Source organism: Cryptomeria japonica, chromosome 5 (assembly GCF_030272615.1).
Source record: "Cryptomeria japonica chromosome 5, Sugi_1.0, whole genome shotgun sequence".
NCBI classification, from domain to species: Eukaryota; Viridiplantae; Streptophyta; class Pinopsida; order Cupressales; family Cupressaceae; genus Cryptomeria; species Cryptomeria japonica.
In genome coordinates, this window is record NC_081409.1 from 597,259,131 (window position 1) to 597,281,431 (window position 22,301).

The 22,301-nt window shown below is 38.4% G+C and overlaps 1 protein-coding gene across 5 annotated transcripts in view; it reads right to left on the bottom strand.

Moving 5' to 3' along the window:
- Nucleotides 1-22,301, bottom strand: part of LOC131068759 (uncharacterized) — a 298,614-nt gene that overhangs the window by 57,530 nt on the left and 218,783 nt on the right. For all 5 annotated transcript variants that reach the window (XM_058004016.2, XM_058004015.2, XM_058004019.2 and 2 more), the window contains exon 11: nucleotides 5,448-5,503. In XM_058004016.2, coding sequence (XP_057859999.1) covers nucleotides 5,448-5,503 — 56 coding nt within the window. The remainder of the gene's footprint in view (nucleotides 1-5,447; nucleotides 5,504-22,301) is intronic.

Here is a 22,301-nt window from a genome sequence, read left to right on the forward strand (position 1 = left end):
CAGACAACTCTTCAACAAATGTTGTTTGAAAGGACAATTCAGCCCTGGAAATATTCTAAGACAAAATCTTCTTTTTCACTCCAACATCAGCTTTTTTCTTCCTTTTTTGTCTTGCATTAGCTTAGGTCCAATCTTCTTCTAACGAGTCCTATAATTCTTAGAAGTAGTTTGAGAAGTAGTAATACCAAATCCCAGCAATTCAAAAGATTCCTGCAAATCTTTTCCTTCATTCCCTTGAATGTTGAGGAGAATTGAATCTCCTTTAACCCCCATAACTAGAGTCTTAATCTCATCTTTTAAAGTAATTAGAATAAATTCTCCTTCTTCCCAATCTTCCAACAACTCTTTAGGCCAATTAATTTATGAGATCCGTTTCCCCTTAGTCTTCATAAATTGCTGTTTTTAAATTGAAGATCAGCATCTAAATATTTATCCTTTCCCTCTTGATCAAATACCCGTCCAATCTCCTTAACAATAGTTTGGGACTCCTCTAGTGGCACTTCCTTTACATTTTCAGAAATAGCTTTGTCTTCTTTAATAGATATTTCAACTTCTGGCTTGTCACCCAAACCAACTTCAGATACTTTGGCCTCTTTTGTAAACTGTCTTTCTGCATTAAAAAGGCCTTTTTTCAGTCCTTGTTCAATTTGACGATCAACCATAGATTTAGGACCCAAGACATTAGGGTTTACATTTTCCTTACTAGCTTCAATGGCCAGAGGTTCTTTCTGCTTGCCCAAAACAGTTCTACTACTTCTTGAAGGTTGTCTTTACAAGTATCATTGAAATGCCCACAAAGTCTGCAATTTTGGCAAAAGGCATTTGCATTCTCATATTACATTGGCTGGATCCAACTCAGTTATGTTAATTTTCTACAGCAGCAAGTATATCAGCAATAAATGAGATTATAAATGCAGGAAATAGACGACTAGTTTCAACATTAAATATAAATGCATACCTTGCAGAATACTTGCGGAAGGAGGATCTCATACACCATATTGATGTCTCACTTGTAAATAACCTAAAAACCTACCTTTTATATTTTCCATTTTGTCACTAGTACACAAAGTTCTTTTCTTAGATTGTCAAGTTGGTCTTATGACAATATCTTGCTGAAGATATTATTATATCACTAGCAATCACAAGTATAGACAAGGATGGGACTATGTAGTCAACATCATCTCTCATGATGCCTATCACCTCTTTCTCATAGTTGTTGGAGCTAATCACACACGAGGTTAATGATTTAGTCACACATGAGATTACTCCAAGGTTGCATGGGTACGGGGGTTCTTGGAGACGCCGGGTACTAGTACTAGTACTGGTACGGCTATTTTTTCAAAATAGGAGACGTGGGTACTTGGAGACGCCAAAAAAAAATTTTTTAATATAATTTAATAATTTATAGAAAATCTGAAAATCTGATGACATTGAACTTTCAAAACAAGAAATAACATTAAGTATTAACTATGACGTTTAGGATCAAAATGCCATACAATCATTGTGTCATAGTTTCAAACTGATTAGTGATACTGATTACATATTGAAGATAGCTTGATAAACAGCAAGCTGATACGCAAACCAAAAACTGAAAGCAAAAATCAGAAATTTTATATTTATAATCTACTCTTCTTCACCATGATCATCCATATCAAGGTCATCAGCTATGAGGCTCTCCAAATAGTCATCACTCTCGAATTCAGGTTCCTCTGATGGTAGAATAACAAGGGGTAAATCAGCTAGTCCATCTGCTTCAACCACTTCATCTACAATGGCTGCAACTTCTCCATCAGGGGAAATTTGATCCCATTTTGCCGAAGGACTCTCATTGTATCCAGGATCTACACGAGAGAGAAGATGAAGTGAGCTATGAATGTACACTAGGTTCTCTGCTTTCTTTGATCCTAATCGGTTCCTCTTTAGTGAATGAATGAACCCATAAGTTCTCCAATTTCTCTCACAAGATGAAGAGCTAGCCACTTGTGAGAGCAATCGTATTGCAAATGATTGCAATTCAGGGGCTTCACTTCCATGATTCCACCACCACTCTATAGGATCTTTCTTTACTTCCATATCATATATAGCTTCCACGGAAGCAAAATCACCTTGCGCACGTGAAAAACTTATTCCATTGAGTCCTCATAATTGAAGCTTCCTCACCTCGGCCATAGATCTTTTTAACCACAACCCAAAAGTCCTTCATTACCTCTCTATCCTGATGTGGAGCTCTCTTTTTGGTCACTTCTATATCATACCATTTAGGATTAAGGGCATAGGCAGCACAATGAAGAGGTGTGTTAAGTTTGTTCCACCTTCCATGTAACTTTTCTTCTATCAAAGGATATAGAGAAATATCTTTTGCATCAGTTATCTTCTTTACTCTTTCACACATGGAATCTATTGCTTCATAAACCTCTCCCAAACATGCCTTATCTGAATCTGCAAATTTGATAACCTCACATATGGGCTTAATAAAGTCCACAACAAACTTAACATCAGCCCAAAAATGCTCATCAAGGACCATAACTCTCACCTCAACTGCAATATCTGATGTAGATTGTTTCCAAGCTGCCCATGCATCACTAACAACCGTGGAACACAAAGCTCCTTTGACTTCACAAAGGCGGTCCAAAAGAATGAAGTAAGAAGCAAAACATGTGTCAGTAGGTTTGAGAAGTTCCACCTTGGCAAATTTACGATAAATGGCTTGTGTGTGGTGATGGTTACATATGAACATTTGTATCTTTCTGCCCTTCTCTATGGGATCTGAAATCCATTGGAACTTGCCAATATCCTTGAGAGCATTATTTAATGAATGCACACAACATGGTGTCCAAAATATCTGACCATACCTCTTTTGCACCAACATGCCTGCTGCTTTACAAACAGGGGCAGCATCAGTAACAACTTGGACTACATGTGATGCCCCCACCTCCTCAATGTTGTCACATAGCTGGCTATGAAGAAATTTTGCATTTTTTCTTGCCCAGAACAATCTATTGCCTTCAAAAAATAAGGCCCTTTACTACATGTTACCATGATATTGAATAGTGGACGATTCCTAGCATCTCCCCACCCATCCATCACAATACTACATCCTTCTTAAGCCCACACTCTTTTCAATGGTGCAGTTTGTTCCTCTAATCAACTTTTTTCTTTATCAACAAGAGTGGTGTGAAGCTTCTCATACCCAGGTGGTTTATAGCCTGCTGGTGCATTATTGATAGCATGAACCATCTCTTCATAAAATGGAGAGCGAGCAACATTGAATGATATTCCATTTGCATAAAAGAATCATCCAATGGCTACATCAACTGCTTCTCGACCTTGCACATCAAACAATCTTCCAATGGGGTTTGAGCTGCCAATGTGTGGTCTTTTGTGAGTCGGTTCAGTTGCTACACCTCTAGAAGTCACATCCACCTCTGACTCTATATTATGACTATAAGCTTCAGTAGTTGCCCCTGTTGTTGAAGCATGAGAGCTTCGCATAACAACTTTCCCATCAGCCCTTTCTTGTTCTCTCACAGCATCATATCTTTCACACTCATTTGTACAACCTTCAACACCATTACATGGCAAGTGAAGGAAATGAGCCTTCACCCTCGTGTAGATATCTTTCCATCCCAAATTACAAAGTTTGCATTTGATAGTGGTTGTTCCGCATGATCCTTTCGGCCCTGGAACACGATCAACATACTTCCAAAGTGGGTCCAACACTTGTCTTCCTCCACCCAAAATCTGAATAGAAATTTAAAATTTAAAACAAAATAATATTAGATTTTTTATTTTTTTTCTTACTGCTCAATGTTCATACTTCATATACTTGAAAATAAAAAATAAAAAATTAAAATATTATTATTGCCCTAAAAAATGAAAACAAAATTGTACTCACAGTATATACTTGAAAATAAAAAATGAAAAATATACTGCATCCAATGGCGACTCACATTCACATTTAGTAAAATTGAAAACAAAATTGCACTCACAGTATATTAAGATTGGACATTCATAGTTAATAAATTAATAATATTAACTGTGAATGTTCGATACTGATACACTCACATTCACAATATATAATACATTAATAATTCGATAATTTAATTATTAATATTATAAATATAAATGCATATTGATATAATATATTAATAATTTAATAATATATAATAAATATTAAATATATTATATTATAAAATAAAAATATAAAGTTAAACTATACAAATTAGAAACACTACTTTGAAATTTGACGGAACCCCAAAAAATGCCAAAAACACAGACTATGAAACCCAGAAAAATAAAATTCGAAATTTTTTAGCCTATAACATGAAAAATATAAAATCGACGAAACCCAGCAAAATGCCAAAAACGCAGATGAAACCCACCAAAAACGGTGAAAAATTAAATATTCAAACACCGAAATGGAAGGCGAAATGAAAAAAACCTGTTTTTTTTGCTGCAAATGCCAAATATTAAACGGTAAAAACTAAACCCTGGCTGCAAATCGACGATATGTTCGCGCAACGTAGCAAATCGACGAAACCTGTGGCTGCAAATCGACGATATCTTCGCACGACGCTGCAAATCGACGATATCTTCACTCAACGCTGCAAATCGATGAAATCTGTGCTCGTGGCTGCAAATCGACGAAACCCGTGTTCTCATGACGAAAATTTGTTCGCGTTAGGTTTTCTTTGACTTTTTGGCTGTCGTATGTGTTATGACGTCACGACTTTTAGGGTATTTTTAGTTTTTTTTTGCGTTTTTTGATTTATTTATTATTTTCGGCCTGGAGACATCGGGAGATGCCTTGCCGACTCTCGCCCACGTCTCCTGTAACTGTAAACACGTCCAATGGGAACTCCCACGCGGGATACGTGAACCAATATCCGGTTCGGGTCTCCAAGGGTCTAGGGTACGTTTCCCTACAACCCTGGATTACTCACATAATGGATTTTTTATGGTTATAGAATTAATTTACTTTATATGGTTAGTACAACACCATACTAAACTATGAGTACAAAACTTGTAGAGTTTTAAAATTAGTTTTCACCATCAGTTCTTTAGTTCAAAAATTCAATTGATATAGACAAATACTCAGGTTCTAAAAAATCATTCACAAGAGAAATAAGAATTTTAAATTTTAATTATACTCAAAATATATCAGACATACTCAGTTTTCAATTATGCATAAAGATGTCCTAATGTCATTTAACTCATTTAACTAGTAAACCTTTAAATCATAAAAAATGTGGAAGCATTGTGGACTTCTCCAAAAAGATTACAAATTTGGAATTCACTCAGTCAACATATATTTCATATTCAAAATCATATTTCCAAGCAACGAGCACATAATAGCTAGCTTTCTACTGAATTCAATTGGCATGCATTTTATGAACCGACTCCATTTTTCTGTCAAAATATAGAATATTTGAATTCAACAGCCTAACCAGTTTATTGTGTCCCTTGTCATCATGTATACGGATAAGAACATACTTGAAGACTCCTGTGAAAGCAAGTGAAAAAAAAAGGCTCTATAAGAAAAATTAAGAGAAAAAGAAATCATAAAGAATGATAATGCATCAGAAACATCAGAATGTCAATTTTGAAATTTTCTCTCATCAATAGTCAAATATTTGACAGTAAGTTTATCAAAACAAGAAACATATGTATTTGTGGGGATGAGTGCTTGACAATTACCATTTTAGCTTAAAGTATATTACTAAAAATTTAAACAAAACATTGACGTAAATTTACATTCAAAATTATAATAGGAGACTTCAGCAATATATTACCAAATAAATAGTATTACAAAAGTATTTTAAAAAAAATTATAAATGGACAAACATGAAAATATGTAGTGAGTAAGAATAAAAGATAGATTCTCTTATGATGCTCAGTACACACAAAAGACTGTAATTACGAAGTAAATCAAAATCCTTTATCACTTCTGCTACAAGCTAATTGATAGAACTAAAAATGATGAAGTCTGCAAAGACTTTTAGATACTGAGCTCCAGTTTCTATTTATAGAGAAAATATTTTATAACAAAGATGAGAAAAACAACTTGTTTTTTAGGACGGTGTTATCAACCACAATATAGAAAAATAAAGAGGCACATTTATATTTTTCAAGTAGTAACCAATGCAGCCTGAAAATCAATTGTCAACTTTCATCATATGCATGACTACCAATCCTTACGGTTTCGCATTAAGAAAAATAAAAAACCCATTGAATTTTTTTATTTGTTTTATAGAATTAATGCAAACCTTAAAGAAGAACTCAAGGAATTGAGGCAAGAGCAGCAACACAGACAAGAATGCAGGAATCAAACATAGCAATATATATAGCTAGGGATACTTCAAGCATTCTTTATGACATAATAATCCACACCTCACTTAAAAAAAAATTTAGAATTCCTCCTTTTAAATATGCATGTAACAAGTATTTCTTTGGTTCCAAATAGAAATCCAATTAGTTTTGGTTATCCAAGCTTTATTACTACTATTAGATGTTGGCAATTATATAACGATAAATTACAGTACCATCTAGCATGTTTTCTCAAATCAAATGTAACCAAAAAGCATCTACAATGTAGAAAGAAATGAAAACCAATTAAAGTGCAATTACTATTAACTTATAAACAAGATAATGATTGTATGCATATAAATTATCATAGTGAATGATGATATGACTAGCTTGTCACTCCCTTTTAACTTATATCAAGATAAACTTTCATCTTAATAAGATAATTTTTTATTATTGTGGTGCTGGGAGTTTCTGTGTCCACCAATTGCTGTTTTATTCTTTTTATATCTTAGATTGATTACATATAAAGTTCCTCCGCCATGCTTCCCATCCTCCATCCCCTCCCATCATTTATACTTCAAATTATGTAAAATACTGCCCCAAAATATTCTACCAATATTTGCAGTCTTTCACAAGATTTGCTATGTATGCATTTCGTCAATTCTTTGCATATGTCATAACCCAATTTCAAAACATTTTTAAAATATTGAGAATTGTAGAAATTTAATTAGCATTATTTAGTGATTTGACTATAACAGAAAATTTAAATGAATTGACAAATTTTAAATTAGAGGTCAATATATTTGATATGGATTTTATTCTGAAGGGAGTGGAGTCATGGAGCCGCCCCACTCTCTGAACTAATCTGGCTTAGTAACTGAACAGAACACATAGCATTTGTCACCTTCAAGGCTTCAAGATGCAATTATTGAGGGAAAAGGCTAATTTTAACCATGTGATAAGGAAGATTGCAGCCCACTCACTTGGAGCATTAAAAACGCATTCTCGATGAGGAAGGGGTGCAGCCATTTTTCTAGAAGTACGAATGCAAGGAAGAAGGAGGTCGACAGAGGAGGAAGGTATCAGCGTGGAGATTAGCTTTAGAACAAGGATGCAAGAGCCAGACTTGGCTTAGGCAATGTTTGCAGGAATAAGAAGCTTATAGTTGGTATCTCATTCAATCATTTCTTTCCATCATGTGTCACTGAACCAATCTACTTTGTTTAATCTTTTTAAAACTCTGCCCATCTGAAAGATAAAGGAGTCATTGATATTCAAAATGAGTTCCTGTGCTTGAATGATAGATCTGAGATATGGAGATTAATGATTGAACGAATCTCTTCAGACTCAATTCGAACATTAGTTTATAACTCTCTCTTTTGCATCGGTTTCAAAACATCTCAGGTCGGGTCAACTTTAACATACTACGAGAATTCAAATCGCATGTGCAAAGAGCCTCAATTCGTTGCTCCTTAATTTGTCCAAATCATTAGATTATCTATAGTGTTATGACAGAACGTGATATATCAGCTGCTGAGATCATCCTCATAGTCTGTTAAATTGTAAAATTAATGAAGTCTCTAATTCTATTATGATACAGATTTGTGCATACGTAAACCATGGTGACCTTATCCTATAGAATAATGCTGAATAGTTCATCGGCATTAATATTTTTGTTAGATAGTTAAGTAACTATTTATTTGTGCCTTTTTTTATTATATGCATGGTATTTAATTTATAGAAAGATCAATCAACTAATACAGTGAGTCTGAAAAGAGAGCCTTTCCGCTTAGAAAATGAAAGAGCTTTGCGCTAGGATTTTTTACTCACCTTACCAAACTCTATCCTGTCCCAGATAAAAAGGTTAGTCTTGTCTTTTTGACCGATAAATTATGCGTAGGAAAATTTTAACCTTTTCAATATTTTGCTGTGCACTTATCCATTTGTCAAGTTAGTATTGGAAGGAAATCAAGTTTAAGGATGAAATTTGGAGTCAATTGAATTAGAAATTCAGTCGATCTTTAATAAAGAGTTCATTCCCCTTTAATAAAGATCTCTTATTAACTGAAGTAAGACCCTTTAAGAAAGATCTCTTATTAACTGAAGTAAGACCCTTTAATAAAGATCTCTTATTAACTGAAGTAAGATATAAGGTAATTAATGATAATATTAGGAAGAATTGACAGTTCCAAGCATAGCAGCATTAATCTTTTGGGGAAAAAATGGGCAAACCAAAACTATAAGATTTTTTGAAAAAATGGGGAAAAAATCGACAAAAAAGGGGGAAAAAATCAGATTTATAAACAAACAAAAAAAATTGTAGAAGAACAATCAAAAACTACTTTTTTAATATATTTAAGGGCATTTCTATAGCATAGAGATATTCAAAGCAAATAAAATAGAGAGTTCAACCCATGAATTGTAGAAAATAGATTTTCGTAGTTTATTATTCAAATTGCTGATTACATTGCACAAAACATACCACAACGGCATAAATAATAACTAGATAGTGACAGTTGTAAAAATGTCAATTATAATATACTATAGTTGCTTCTGGTTTTGATTGTGTGCCTTTTTTTACATCAATGTTTCGGACAACACTCTGTGATTCATCATCACATGATGTCAATTATAATATAGTTTGTGACTTTATAAAGTCACAAACTAAGTACAATGTTTGTGGTTTTTCTCTATGCATGCCTTTTATGTTATGAACATCTACAGACTAGACTAGAATAGATGACTTTAGGAGATGGCATACTATCAAGTTTGAGGTTACATTTATTGATTTAGTGATATGTCAATCAGTTAATCAACAAAAGTATTATAAAATAGCTAAGTTGCTAGTGCAGATACAAGTACAAGATCCCATAAATTAAGTGGGGGTTTGGGAGTGGAGACCTTAATGGGTTTGAGAAGTAGAAATGATAATTTGCACAGGGTATTAGATGTGAGAAAAAACCCAACGATAGAAGAGGTGTGGGGAAACGTTATGTTTCCCCATGGGCCGGAAGTGGGGGTAGCCCCCGAAAAAAATATTTAGACAAAATGATAAAAGAGAGTGGAGAGAAAAATGACATTTGTATTGAACGAAATGATGCTTTTAGAGGCATTTAAGAGTTTTTGTACACCAAAAAAAAGTAAAAAATGATCAAAATTGGACGACAAAAGATAGATGGCAGGTAAAATTATATCTAATATTACAAACTTATGAGTTTTGCTATGAATACTATCACGTACAAACATCAAAAAGAATCTCATAAGCTGTTGAAACCAATCATTTTCAACTAAAACTATTGATAATGTCTAGCCCATATTAGGCTTTAATATAAACACTTGGAATGTTATCGTGTTTTTTGGCGAAAAGAACATTCGGGTATTTGTTGGCCAATTAAAAATAACCATAGAAAAATAATAGGGCACAAAATAGAAAAACAAGGGATCCTTCAACTGAATAAATAAATCATAGAAAAATGCAACAAAGAAACAGCATTGACAAATAAGAATACCTGGAATTTCTATCTATCGTGTCGCTAAAAATCCTCTAATTTTCGTCAATTCTCTACTCTTCCATGACCAAGAACGCACTGAAGATGTCACGTGACATCATTTATAAGGCATTCACAAGGCTTTTTCACTATTTTGAGGGTCTTTTGTGGGTTTCACGCCGATTTTAGATATTTCATGATTTTTTGCAACCGGTTATACTCGGAATTTAATCGTGATTTGAACGCAAGAAATCGTGGAAAATCATTGACCGATTTTTCAACGATTTTTTGGGGAAACAATCATGCCTTTGCTCAACTCACGATTAATCGTGATCAGTCGCGATGTTTTAGTGACTATTGCTTCTTTGGTATCAATTATAAACTATAGGGGTTCACTCTTTCCCCGTCAAAGTGACATCTATAATAGTGCATAATAGTAAATTTTAAAGCTAGTGTACAATATTAATTATATACTTGTTCACAACAGAATCCATGGGGTGGGGTATGCAAAGAGCTTGAGTCATACCAAAGCCGCAATTTAGAGCAGATTTGCCAGCTATTTCAACACTATCTTATATGCCCCACACGATTTAGGATGATTGAGGCCCTTTCAAATTCGGTTGGTGACCACCATTGCTCCTCCCACTCCTTTATTTAAGGATTTTCAAAGGTCGAAAAGAAAACTAAGGGACAAAACAACAGACTGTTTCAACATTGATTCCACATTGACTTTGATTTCGTCCCGGATCAACTTTAATTTTTAGTGACTCAGTAATTTGACGAGGTTTTCTAGGGTTTTGCGAGTTTTAACAATTTTTTTCACTTTTTTTGCCATTTTTGGGGGTTTTTTAAATGACTTAAATGCGAAAAATTGTTCAAAATTGGGTCAACAGTTTTTTGGTGAAAAAGGATTTTTTCAAGGAATAAATCGGCTAGCTCCAACATTCAGGATTAATCAGGTATAATCACGATTTTTTGCAAACTATTGCTTCTTTGGTTCCAAGTATAATGGATAGATTTTAAAAAGGATATTGAAGTAAAGTGGAACTATGTTAGTATTATTAGGGAAAATTAAGCCAAAAGTGTAGTTTGATTTAAAAAATCTCTAAGACTTGAATAATTATCCATTATAGAAATTGGCTTTCGTAATATATATATATATATGGAGTTTATGATGTGTGTACTTATTTTCAAACTTACATTAAACCCTAGTGCCCATTTTGATACTATTTCATGCATATCTTAGTAAAGAAAAGTATATTTAACATCAGCTTTTACACTTTGGGTTATAGATAACTTATAGCCAATCAAAGATGTTTAGTTATCATGAGATTTTAGCAACAAAACATAAAAAGAAGCTAATAGTTGTTTAACCTTTGGCGTTATGTTGTTACGAACTAAGTCAATTCTATTTCGTGAAGACAATGTAAAAATTTAATGTTTTGAGTTTATGAGTTGAAATTATAAGCTATCTTCGTAATTAAGTAAATATTATAATAACTTTGTTGATAAGATGAACAAGAAGTAATTGGGCCATGTTATTCTTTAATTAATTCATAGTATATCTTATTCTAGATAGTTTGTATTTCATCTCAAGGGCATTATAGAAATGCATTTGGCATGTTTAATAGATTTATGGATAATATAATAGTTTTATTCTTCATTTGAAACCTTCAAGTAGTTTGCATATTGAAACTAGGAAGGTAATCATTAGAGTAACATATGCTTAAGTGTGTCTTCTACATAAGAGTATTATATTGTGATCATTGTTGATATTTAATCTTTATCTTAATGATCCTAGATTTAAAATTGTACCAAGGGAAAGCTATTTAACCTCAGTGTCTCAAATGTAGGTCATTATCACAATAACTTTGATGAATACTATAGTTTATTTTCTTTAATGTATTTAGTAAGATAATGGTTACCCTTATCCTATCTTGTGGTTTTCAATTATTTACTCACATTTATTGGTTATGAAAAAGCTCTTGGAACTTGTGTGAATGAACTTTGTAATGCAAGGTATATGCTTATGTGAATGTATAATTGCTATTAGTTTACTTTTGTAATATTGTGCTTGAATTGAAAATCCTGTTTGTTCTTAATTATCGAGAAGATATGCATGGTTGTATTCTTGTGTCTTCTTTTATTCTTTCATGTGAGATTGGACAAGTGCCAAATATGGTGGAACAAAGAAAGATGGATATCCACCCTAAATCTATCTGCTAACAAACAATGAAAAAGATGTTTCGACCAAACCTTGTTTGATCAATTTTTTAGTATATGCTTACTAAGTTGATCCTTATGTTTCATACTCTTTGTCATATTATGATATTGTTACATTAGCATCTAGAATGTAGATATATCATGTTGCACCAAATTCCATTACTCCTACAAGTTTCGGATTGCTAGCTAACCTCGTGCAAGGTAAGTATTCTTCATGTTAGGAAGGATTTCGAAGAAGTGTACAGGTTCCAAGTTGGGTTATAAAGCATTTCGACGATGTTCTCACCCATTGTGTGCTCAAGTGAAGATTATATATGGAGAATACCTCTCAAGGTTATCTTTAGTTTTGTGCTCTAAGTACTCTTTGTATTTGACCTTATGGTCTCATGTAAAGAAAATAATTTCCTTATTTGTTGCATGATCTTTGGGCTTATGTATGCCTACATTATGTTTAAACCTAATATCATGTCTCTATCCTTATATATTTGAGCATGTCGCATTAATTCTTGATTAATTATGTGTAATATGTTATTTACAATTATGGAAGACCTTAGAGGATATAATCAAGTATGAGGTATTTCTATGTGAAAATGCTAGGAGTTGTTGATAGTACAACTTAAAACTAAAAACATATCATAAAATCATACCATTGCTTATAGAACTCACATGGAATTTCATCAAATAGTTTGCAGTCAACAGAGTTTTAACAGATTTTCACAAATAATTACAACAAAAGAAGATCCCGCAGCTCCAATTGCACAAAACAACTTTTCTTTACAAAAAGCATTGATTGATGACTATTCGAGCTACAAATGACAAATACATATACTATTGTTGTGAAATATAATATTGAGATATAACAAACAAAATGTGTTTGTATTCACGAAATTACAAATTTTCTTTTTTTTCTTTTTGCTGATCTCAAATAAGCTGATTAGCAGTCTACATAAGAAATGAACATTAGATTTGATCATCCTTGAATATATTTGGCACCCCAAACCATAGTACAATAGGTAGAAGAAACGTATGCAGCCTTGAATTAATATGGCAGTCTCAAAAAGAGTGGCGCCTCCCTACAAAATGTTACAATGAGCTTCGAAAAGCCTTAATAACGCCACATTTGCATGAAATAAAGGCTTCTAATCCTTCAACAATATGAATTCACCCTCTTTCACGCTGCCTAAAATGTATCAATGGTTTGATTTCTTTAGGTTGTGCAATGGTACGGCTGAGTACCAATAAAGCCTATGAATTTTCTATTTTATTCACTTCTCCACTGCACACACACCACTAGAATGTTTGCATTTACCCACTTGCACGCACAACACAAATTATTTCATTTCACCATTTGCACACACCACACTACAATTCTTGGTAAATAAAATTGCTTGCAAAACTTTTAAAAATTTATCACCTCTAAATTTGGCAAACCCTGAAAAGATATATCACTTTAACTCGATCTTTAACATTCAGCACATTTATGAATCCACCTTTGAATCCCTTGTTTAGTCCTTAATGTGAGGTTGGTAAACTCACGGATAAAACAAGGATTTCCCACACGTACCAACTATTCATGTAACAGAACATTCATATATCAAAGCATAAGTAACAACAACAACAAACAGCTATACCAAAAGAATGATATCTTTATTGAATTCTCCCGAATATGTCAGTACAATACCATCCATGCCGAGGTTCCATCCGAATCATATATAGACTCGACGGTTGGCCAAGTTGCCAACCGTCACTAACTACCAACTACCCCATGGGAACCTCTCGGCGACTCAAACATAAATATAAACATAAACACCCATCCCAACTACAAACTAGCATGTGTTATTGACCCCTAACATCAGACCCCCCAGAAAAGTAGTCGTCTTCTAGACGACTAAGACAATAGGAGCTGGAATAGAAAACAAAAGACTAGGACTGAGAAGGGGGAGGAGGCGTCCCTATAGTGGTCGAAGAAGAAGGTTGTTGCCCTGTGTGGAGTGTGAGGGTCTTCTCTGCCATCAGCTGCCGTTCCTGTGCCTTCTTCACCATGTGTGCGGCCTCCAACAGTTTTTAGTCTTTTTGCTCCATCTATAAGGTAAGCTCGGCCACTTTTGTTGCCAGTACTTGCACCTCCTTCTTCTGCATGCTGCAATGGGCCTCATAAGTAGTCACCTTCCTTTCTAGCTCAACCCTCAAGTTCTTCTCTACTGCGACTAGCTGTGCACGCTTCTCCCCTTCCTTCTCTAGTTTTGCCACATACAACTGCTGAGCCTACTACTCTATCAGATTCTATCGCATCTGCAGGTACACATCCCGAAAGGATCCTTCCATACTGCGCAAGGTGGCGCCCAAGGTGCCCACTCCTTCCACTAGTCGCATGCGCTTCCATTCCTGTACCATCTCCAGCATACTACTGGCTGGCCACCCCTGCTGCTCGAAGTGGCGCGCAAACTCGTATACACATCCAGAAGTCATGAAGTGGCGCAGTTTCTCAGCATCGGCGGAGTTGTCGGCATCAATCTGCCCAATCAAGCGTGCCATTCCACGTGCTACATCTGAAATCTCCTGTAGCTCCCCAAAGACCGCTGGAGTGAGCCTGTTGGACAACTAGGATCTGGTGGAGTGAGGTGAAGTCCTGCCAGTAGTCCTTCCAGCCTGCTTTCCCCAACATTGAGGATCCTCGAGCTCTATCTACCACTTCCTGTTGCTCTATTCTGCTCCTCAGCAGACATCCTCTCATCCTGATTTGTGATAGGGGTGGTCCTGTTTTGTGTCTAGTTCGGTCCAACGGCCATGGCGTGTGGTGAAGGCGAGGGGGGAGGGTGAGGTGTGAGTGCAAACTGCCCCAGCCACCCATCCAACGATGCATCTATACCCTCATCCGTCAGTGTCTCCAGTACTGCCAACTCCTCCAGACCATCTCCCATCATCGATACATCCCCTAATTCATTTTTCTTCGCTGGTACCATACTAGTACATGTCGGTATCGTACTAGTACATGTCGATAACGTACTAGTACCTGCTAGTACCATACTAGTACATGTCGTACTAGTACATGTTGGTATCATACTAGTACATGGTGTACTAGTACCCTGCTGGTACCATACTAGTACCTATCGTAATAGTACTTGATGGTACTGTACTAGTACATGTCGTTCTAGTATTGTACTAGTACCTGCAGGTATCATACTAGTACCTATTGTACTAGTACTTGTTGGTACCATACTAGTACATGTTGTGCCAGTACCTGAAACTATCGTACTACTACCAATTCCCTGTACGACTAACTCTTCTTCCCCTGGTATAGCTGTCTCCTGAGCTATTTTATTCGGACTATGTTGTAAGGCCTCCTCTGCCATACTAGTACGATACGCGGCTGGTACAACTTGCGACTCAAGTACAACAAAACTTATCTGCGGCATTGACACTCGCCGTTGTGCCGGTGGTTTTCCTTCATTGATTTTTCAGAACAACACCCCTACTAGTCATACGTCTCCGACAGGACTGGCTATTGTAAGTGCTTCCGATGGTACCAAGTGTGCTGAAGAGGATAATTTTGAGGGTGTAAATTTCACCCACATATTCTTCCACTGTGCCAGTAGCCCTCCATGTTGCTCTTCCTCTTCCTCCTCTTCCTATTGTTGTGATTCCACTTCCCCTTCATCCTCTCCTGTTGTGTGTGGTGCCATACGGAACCCATCATCGCCACTCTCCTGCTGCTCAATCTCTTTAGCCACTTCCTCAGAATCTTCGGTATTGTTGTCATCTTCAACCTCTACAGATACATCCAACTTCCTCCTCTTTGTCGGTTGCGCGGTGTCACCAAGTGTGTCCAGATGGGCATAATAGTACATGGTCGGCTTATTAGGTTCCACCCTTCCATGCGGTTCGAAACTCCCCCACATTTCTGGCAGTACTTGCAAACGTACGGCATCCAAGAATAGGCTAATGGCATGGTGGCACATGTAAAATGTCTTGTTTTCCAGCTTGAGAAAATCATGAATTCTTTCCACCAAAAGTTGCCCCCAATTGTACACTTTGCCACACTTAATCCCGTTCATTAACCCTATCATCCAGACGGCTATGTCGGATGCCCGGTTGGCTCCTGTGAGGCGATTTTTTACCAAGTCCATCAACATTCTCCATTCTCCTGGTGCGATAAATGCACGCTTCAACCCCCTACTGTCAGACCAGACACTTTTCCATTGCTCTTCTTTGAGGTCATCTCTGCATACCAAATCGAGCAACCACTTCTTCTTTTCCTTGATGAGATCCTTGGCTAGTTTCGCTGCAAATGCTCCCTTCTCGGGTATACCCAATACCCTCCTGAAATCTTCCGGTTTAAATGAAACTCATACCATGCAACCCTGGAACTAAATGATGGAAACCCTTTCCTGGTGGTTGTATCCGGATACCATAGTCCGTAGCATCGGCTCAAAATCCTTAATGTTGAATGTCGACATCTGGATGGCATGGTCTACCTGAGCTTTTCTGAGGGAGTCCTTTATCACATTGTCGGGGGAAGTTTCCTCCCACCAAATACGACATTCACTGCCAGTCACACTCTCAAAGGCTACATTCTCTATCGTGATTCCCTCTGGATCCTTCTGTGCTTTTGGCCTCATTTTGGCCTTCTTGCTGCCGCTGGCTAGATCTATAGCTATCATGGTTGCACTGCAACTGCTTTGCCATGTTGTCCTGTCTTTGTCTCGTCCTTGACCGTTATTATAACGGTCTGCAAGTGTGACCTGCCAATTGGTACGGACCATTGGACCAACTGCTGCCTCTACAACATACGAATTAACTCGTGCACTTCCATTCCCTGGTCGTACAGCCTCTTCAACCTGCGCCAACTCTTCACTCAGCTTCACATGGATGGCACGAAGCTTTGCACAGATACCCTCAAACTTTTTATACAACTGCTCCCTGTGTGTATGGACGCCGTGAAGGAGGGGATTGTATGGATCTTGCACGTACGATATGTCCATTTTCTAACCGTACAGTCTTTCTCCTTTATCCGCTAGTAACCGTACAAGATCGTACGACTTAGTTTCCTGTGGGTGCAATGTTCCACCGTACGATATTCCTCTTCTGCGTACGGATTCCTCCCCTCGCAGGTCGTACACCGTATGGGCTATGCCAGACTCCCTTCTTTGTCAATCGTACATCGTACGAATAACTCAGACACTCCCTTGACTGTCGTACGTCATACGGGTGATCAACATACCCCCTGTCTGCAGGTCGTACTTCATAGTGCCTTTTCCCTATCTCGCCTAGTCGTACACCGTACGGGCTATCACCGTCGCACGGACTCCTCACTCTTCCTTCCTCGAGACGTACGTCGTACGATCTGTCCAGGCCATATGGATTTTCTGGCTTTATCTTGCGAATTCCTTCTGCCTCCGCCGTCCATACGGTTTGTGCTTGTACTGGCGTGATGTGTACAAACCTGTACGACCCTGCTTGGCACCTGCTTTTTTCTCTGCAATTTTCTCTTCGACAAGCTCTTTCTCTATCCCGATTCTGCCTATGTGCTATGTACAAATAAGCTCTATGGGGTTTTAAATAATCATTTGGTCTTTTCAGGGTTAGGGTTAGGCTTCAGTATTTCATTAATTTTTTATAAAACAATTAACTCGTTATTAATTATATTTTTTCCTTACTTATTTCCCTTACTTTTGCTTTGCACTTTAATTTTCTAATACTCGCCAACCCTCGCCTTTTTATCTCCTTCATATGCTCTTTTCTTCTTATTTTTAATATCCCGTCTCTTATCAATTGTTTTAATTCTTTTATTTGACAGCACTTTTTAAATGTTTCCACTTTGAATATGATCCCAGCCTCCAACATTTTGTTGATTTCCTCATTCACCTTGGTCGCATAGTTCTTGTTCATCCTGTACAGTCTCCCCCGTACGGGTTGGGCTCCTAGTACGAGGGATATGCGATGTATGCACAATTCCGGTGGTACCCCCTTCAAGTTCTTGTAGGTCCAAGCAAAGACATCCTTGTACTCCAAAAATATCCTGAAAGCCGTCGCCTTCAGTACAGGGTTCCAATCATCCCCTACGAGTATTACCTGCGGGGCCTCGTTCTTGCCTAGATTGATTTTTTTCACATCCCTTTCCTCATACTTGATGGGTTTGTCTCGTTCAAACTGGTGGGCTGGTGTGTCATCCACCCGTGCCATTCCGTCCTGGTACCTTTCGTACTCTGGGGGAAATGACTTCTCTTCCATACCGCCATTTGATTCCCCAATCTCGCATATTTGCAACATGTGGCACGCCAGGTGGAAGACCTCGTAGTCCTCCATCTGCCAATGGAAGAGTCCAGCCAGCGAACTAGTTCCATCTTCAGAGCATCCATCCAGTTCCAACACTCCTTCGTTGGGTTCCTTCCCTCCTTTGTCTCCTAAGGAACCCCACTCCCATCTATTTGAGTCATCCGATTCGGAGTCAGACGACGCGAGCCCTTCACTAACTGACTGATTCCTCAGGTCAATCACATACTTATGACCTTCACTCTCGATTGAGAGTGCATTCTTCTTCAAATTATGATTGGCTCTAGCCATGATCAGCCATCCCCTTCCCAGGAGGGCGTCGTATGCTTTTCTATCCAGTGGAATGACTACAAAGTCCAGAAGGAATTTTTGTGTCCCGATCACCACCTTTTGTGCCATGAGAGTCCCGAGGGGTTTGATGTCGTGCTGATCCGCACCAACGAGATGAAATGTTGGTGGCCAGAGGGTAGGCTTGCCCAGACCTCTCCAAGTTTCTTCTGGTAGCACGTTGACTCCAGACCCACCATCCACAATGGTGTTTGTGAGCTTTTGTCCCATTATGTCCATCTCCACCACGGCAGGTTTCCGTCCAATGCTTACCGTGAGCAGCATAGGGTCCCTAGCATCCGTACCAGGTTCCTTCACCGGAGCCGTACTATGTGGTTTTGTCATCATCCGGTGTTCCTGGCCGACAGTAGTGTCACCGGCTGCATTTGTCAGGGCCATCCTCAACTGTGGAATGGTTTGTAGAAGGTTGGATACTCGTACGGGTATAGTGGTCTGTAAAATTTGTTTAATGATAGTTTTTTTTGGTCCTAACCGGAGTGGGGTACTGGCAGCCGGGTGCGAGGCCCTCCGTTCTTCGGCCATCGCCGACTCAATATCTACCCTGGCTTCCTGGAGTCTTTCCTTCTCCGTGCGAGGGTCAGGATACATGGCTTTCTTGTTTTGCAATCTTGTGATTGCCAGTACGCCTTCACCTGGTTCTTCTACCTCCAGCATATTCACCCCTTTTTGCTTTGGACACTCTATGTCCTCACGATTCCCCGAACCACACCATTTGCACAGCAAACTTCCTGCATCATCTCCATTTTGACATTCCCGTGCAAAGTGACCCCATTCATTGCATTTTCAGCATTGGATCATGGGTCATCCCTTTGCGTCGTATTGGATTCTACTCCTCGGCATGTTATTATTGGACCTGTTGTTACCCCGCCGGTTGTTTCAGTACCCTACAGGAGAGGCGTCAGAGTTTGTTGTCGGCTTCGAAGGTGTCGCTGGCAGTGTGACTTGGTCGGGTTGGGCGTAGAGCACTTGTGTGCTCCATGCTTTCAAGTTGTACGGGCATTCCTTAATGGAATGTCCCATTACTTGGCAGATGTCACAGAAGGCTTTCTGAGGGCAACTCCCCTTAGTGTGCCCTTTTGTCTTACAGTCAATGCACCATAGTTCCTTCCCTTCCTTGCCACTTTCTTTATCAGCCTTTAGTTCTTTCATCATCCTCATCATATCCCTTCAGAGTGCTTGCATGGTTTTGGACTCCCGATTGCTATCTACATCCGTACTGTCACCATCACTCACCCGACGCTTCCCTCAGGATGTCTTATTTTCACTTTCAATATCGATCGCACGGTTGTGTGCTTCATCATACAAGGGCGGAGGGACCACCTTCATCTTCCGCCTGAGAGACGGTACCAGTACTTCAACAAACCATCGCTTCTTGAGGCCATCAGTCGGCTGGTTCTCCATCTTGTTGAGCAGTTTCCTCAACCCTCTATTATATGCCTACACACTTTCACTTTTTCCCTGCTTGGTATTGTAAATCTCGGCCACAATTTCATTGTCATCTCGTAGGAGTTTAAACTCCTCTTGGAAAGCCTTCTTCAGATTGTTCCAAGACGTTTTATACTAGGCATCCAGGTCTGTATAGCAATCAATTTCTATTCCTCGTAGAGTGGCTGGAAATGCCTTCAACCAGTAATCCTGGTCATCCTGGCCATTTGCCTCCCAAATGGTCACGCATGTGTTACAATGTCGTACGAGATCCTCCGACCCGTCGCCCATGAATTTTGAAAGCTTTTGTTTCTCCGGGGTGTGTGCCATTTTTTTTGTCTGGAGGGTTTTATGTAGCGCTTGGAAGTTACTATATGCCCGGAAGGTATTATGTGTGTGGAAGGTACCGTACGCTCTTGACCTGGTTGGACCCCTGTCCGCAGGGCTTTGGTCACCCTCGCTCCCATAGTCCCTCCTTCCCAGGGTTTCTGGATCTGACCCTCCTATTTGGGTTTCCTCTGACAAGGACAAATTCCTGATGCCGGATAATGTTGCTTCAAAAATATTGGCGACCTCTTCGGGCAGGTCTCGTACCGCCTCCTCTCCTTGTTCAAAATACTTTGACGGGTTGCTTTGCAACTCGGCTCTAGAGTCTTCTTCACTCAACGTCGAGTGTGGGGCCTGGTCAGCGAGATCTTCCTCCGCTACGTTTGGAAGTGGCAAGTTCCTGGCAACCTCCGCCAACTCCTTCCACGTACACGGCCTTTGTCTCTCCCGACTCACACTCCGACTTCTGCTACGTTTCTCAGGGCTCTTCGATTCAGCAACCTCCCTTAGTCGTCATCTCCGCTCAACCTGTTCTTTTATACGGAGAGTTCTCCATACAATTCCCTCATCTACTCCTTCATTGGCAGTGGTACGTTTGTCTTTGTTTGGCCGTAGGGGCATTAAGTGCCAGAGGTACGACGTCGGCTTGTCTCCCTCTCTTGCTCCCTACGGTTCCACTCTTCGTACCTTTGGAGTACTTGCCGACGGATTTCCCGTGCAATTTCCTCCATTCGGTCTTGAAGTGCAATCAGATTTCTGGCGAGTAACCTTGGAATACTTCCGAGCAGGTCAAAGACGGGAGTGCTGACAATGAGTTCACCACGTATCGTGCCTTCAGAGATGGCTCTCTCTTGAGCCTCCCTCTCACGTACTGCGTGACCGACACGTCCCACAACTCTACCAAGTTTGTTGTCAACTGATCCTCTCATGCCTCTTCCGCGGTACTTTCTTCGTGTGTGTCGTTGTCCACGACAATTAATTGTTGGTTGAATGACCGGCCCATTAATTCCTTCCACCTGCCGCCATAGTTATCTCCAGGTTCGTTCAGGCAACGGGGCCAAAATGTTTAGTCCTTAATGTGAGGTTGGTAAACTCACCAATAAAACAAGGATTTCCTACACGTACCAACTATTCATGTAACAAAAGATTCATATATCAAAGCATAAGTGACAACAACAACAAACAGCTATACTAGAAGAATGATATCTTTATTGAATTCTCCCGAATATGTCAGTACAATACCATCCTTGCCGAGATTCCATCCGAATCATATATAGACTCGACGGTTGGCCAAGTTGCCAACCGTCACTAACTACCAACTACCCCACGGGAACCTCTCGGCGACTCAAACATAAACATAAACACCCAACCCAACTACAAACTAACATGTGTTATTGACCCCTAACATCCTTTTTGCACACATTGTGACTTCGAATGAATCAGACAGTATTCAGTATTGGCTAGGAAGGAATCTTTTGCAATCAAAAACAATCTACCTTAGGGTTTCATCTAAGGTGAAAGAGATCAACAACATTCAACCTGGAGTAAAATGAAGTATCCCTAATGAGCTTCGTCTCTTCTAAATTCCCTTTATAAGAACTTTTGGAACTTTTTCTAAAATTTATGATAAGAAAACACTTTTTAATAATACTCCTTCAGCACCATAAAGTGACTATATTTTATTATTTGTTTTTTCGAGCACTTAAGTCACTTCTTATTCACCTTAATAAATAATTAATATAAGATGTCTTTTAATTCACCCTTGTGACAACTTAAATATTAATTATTGAATGTGACAACTTAAATATTAATTATTGAATGTGACAACTTAAATATTAATTATTAAATATTTTAATTATTTTCAACACATCCACCCAGAGTTGTAGAAAATATAAAAACAATCCAAAAGTG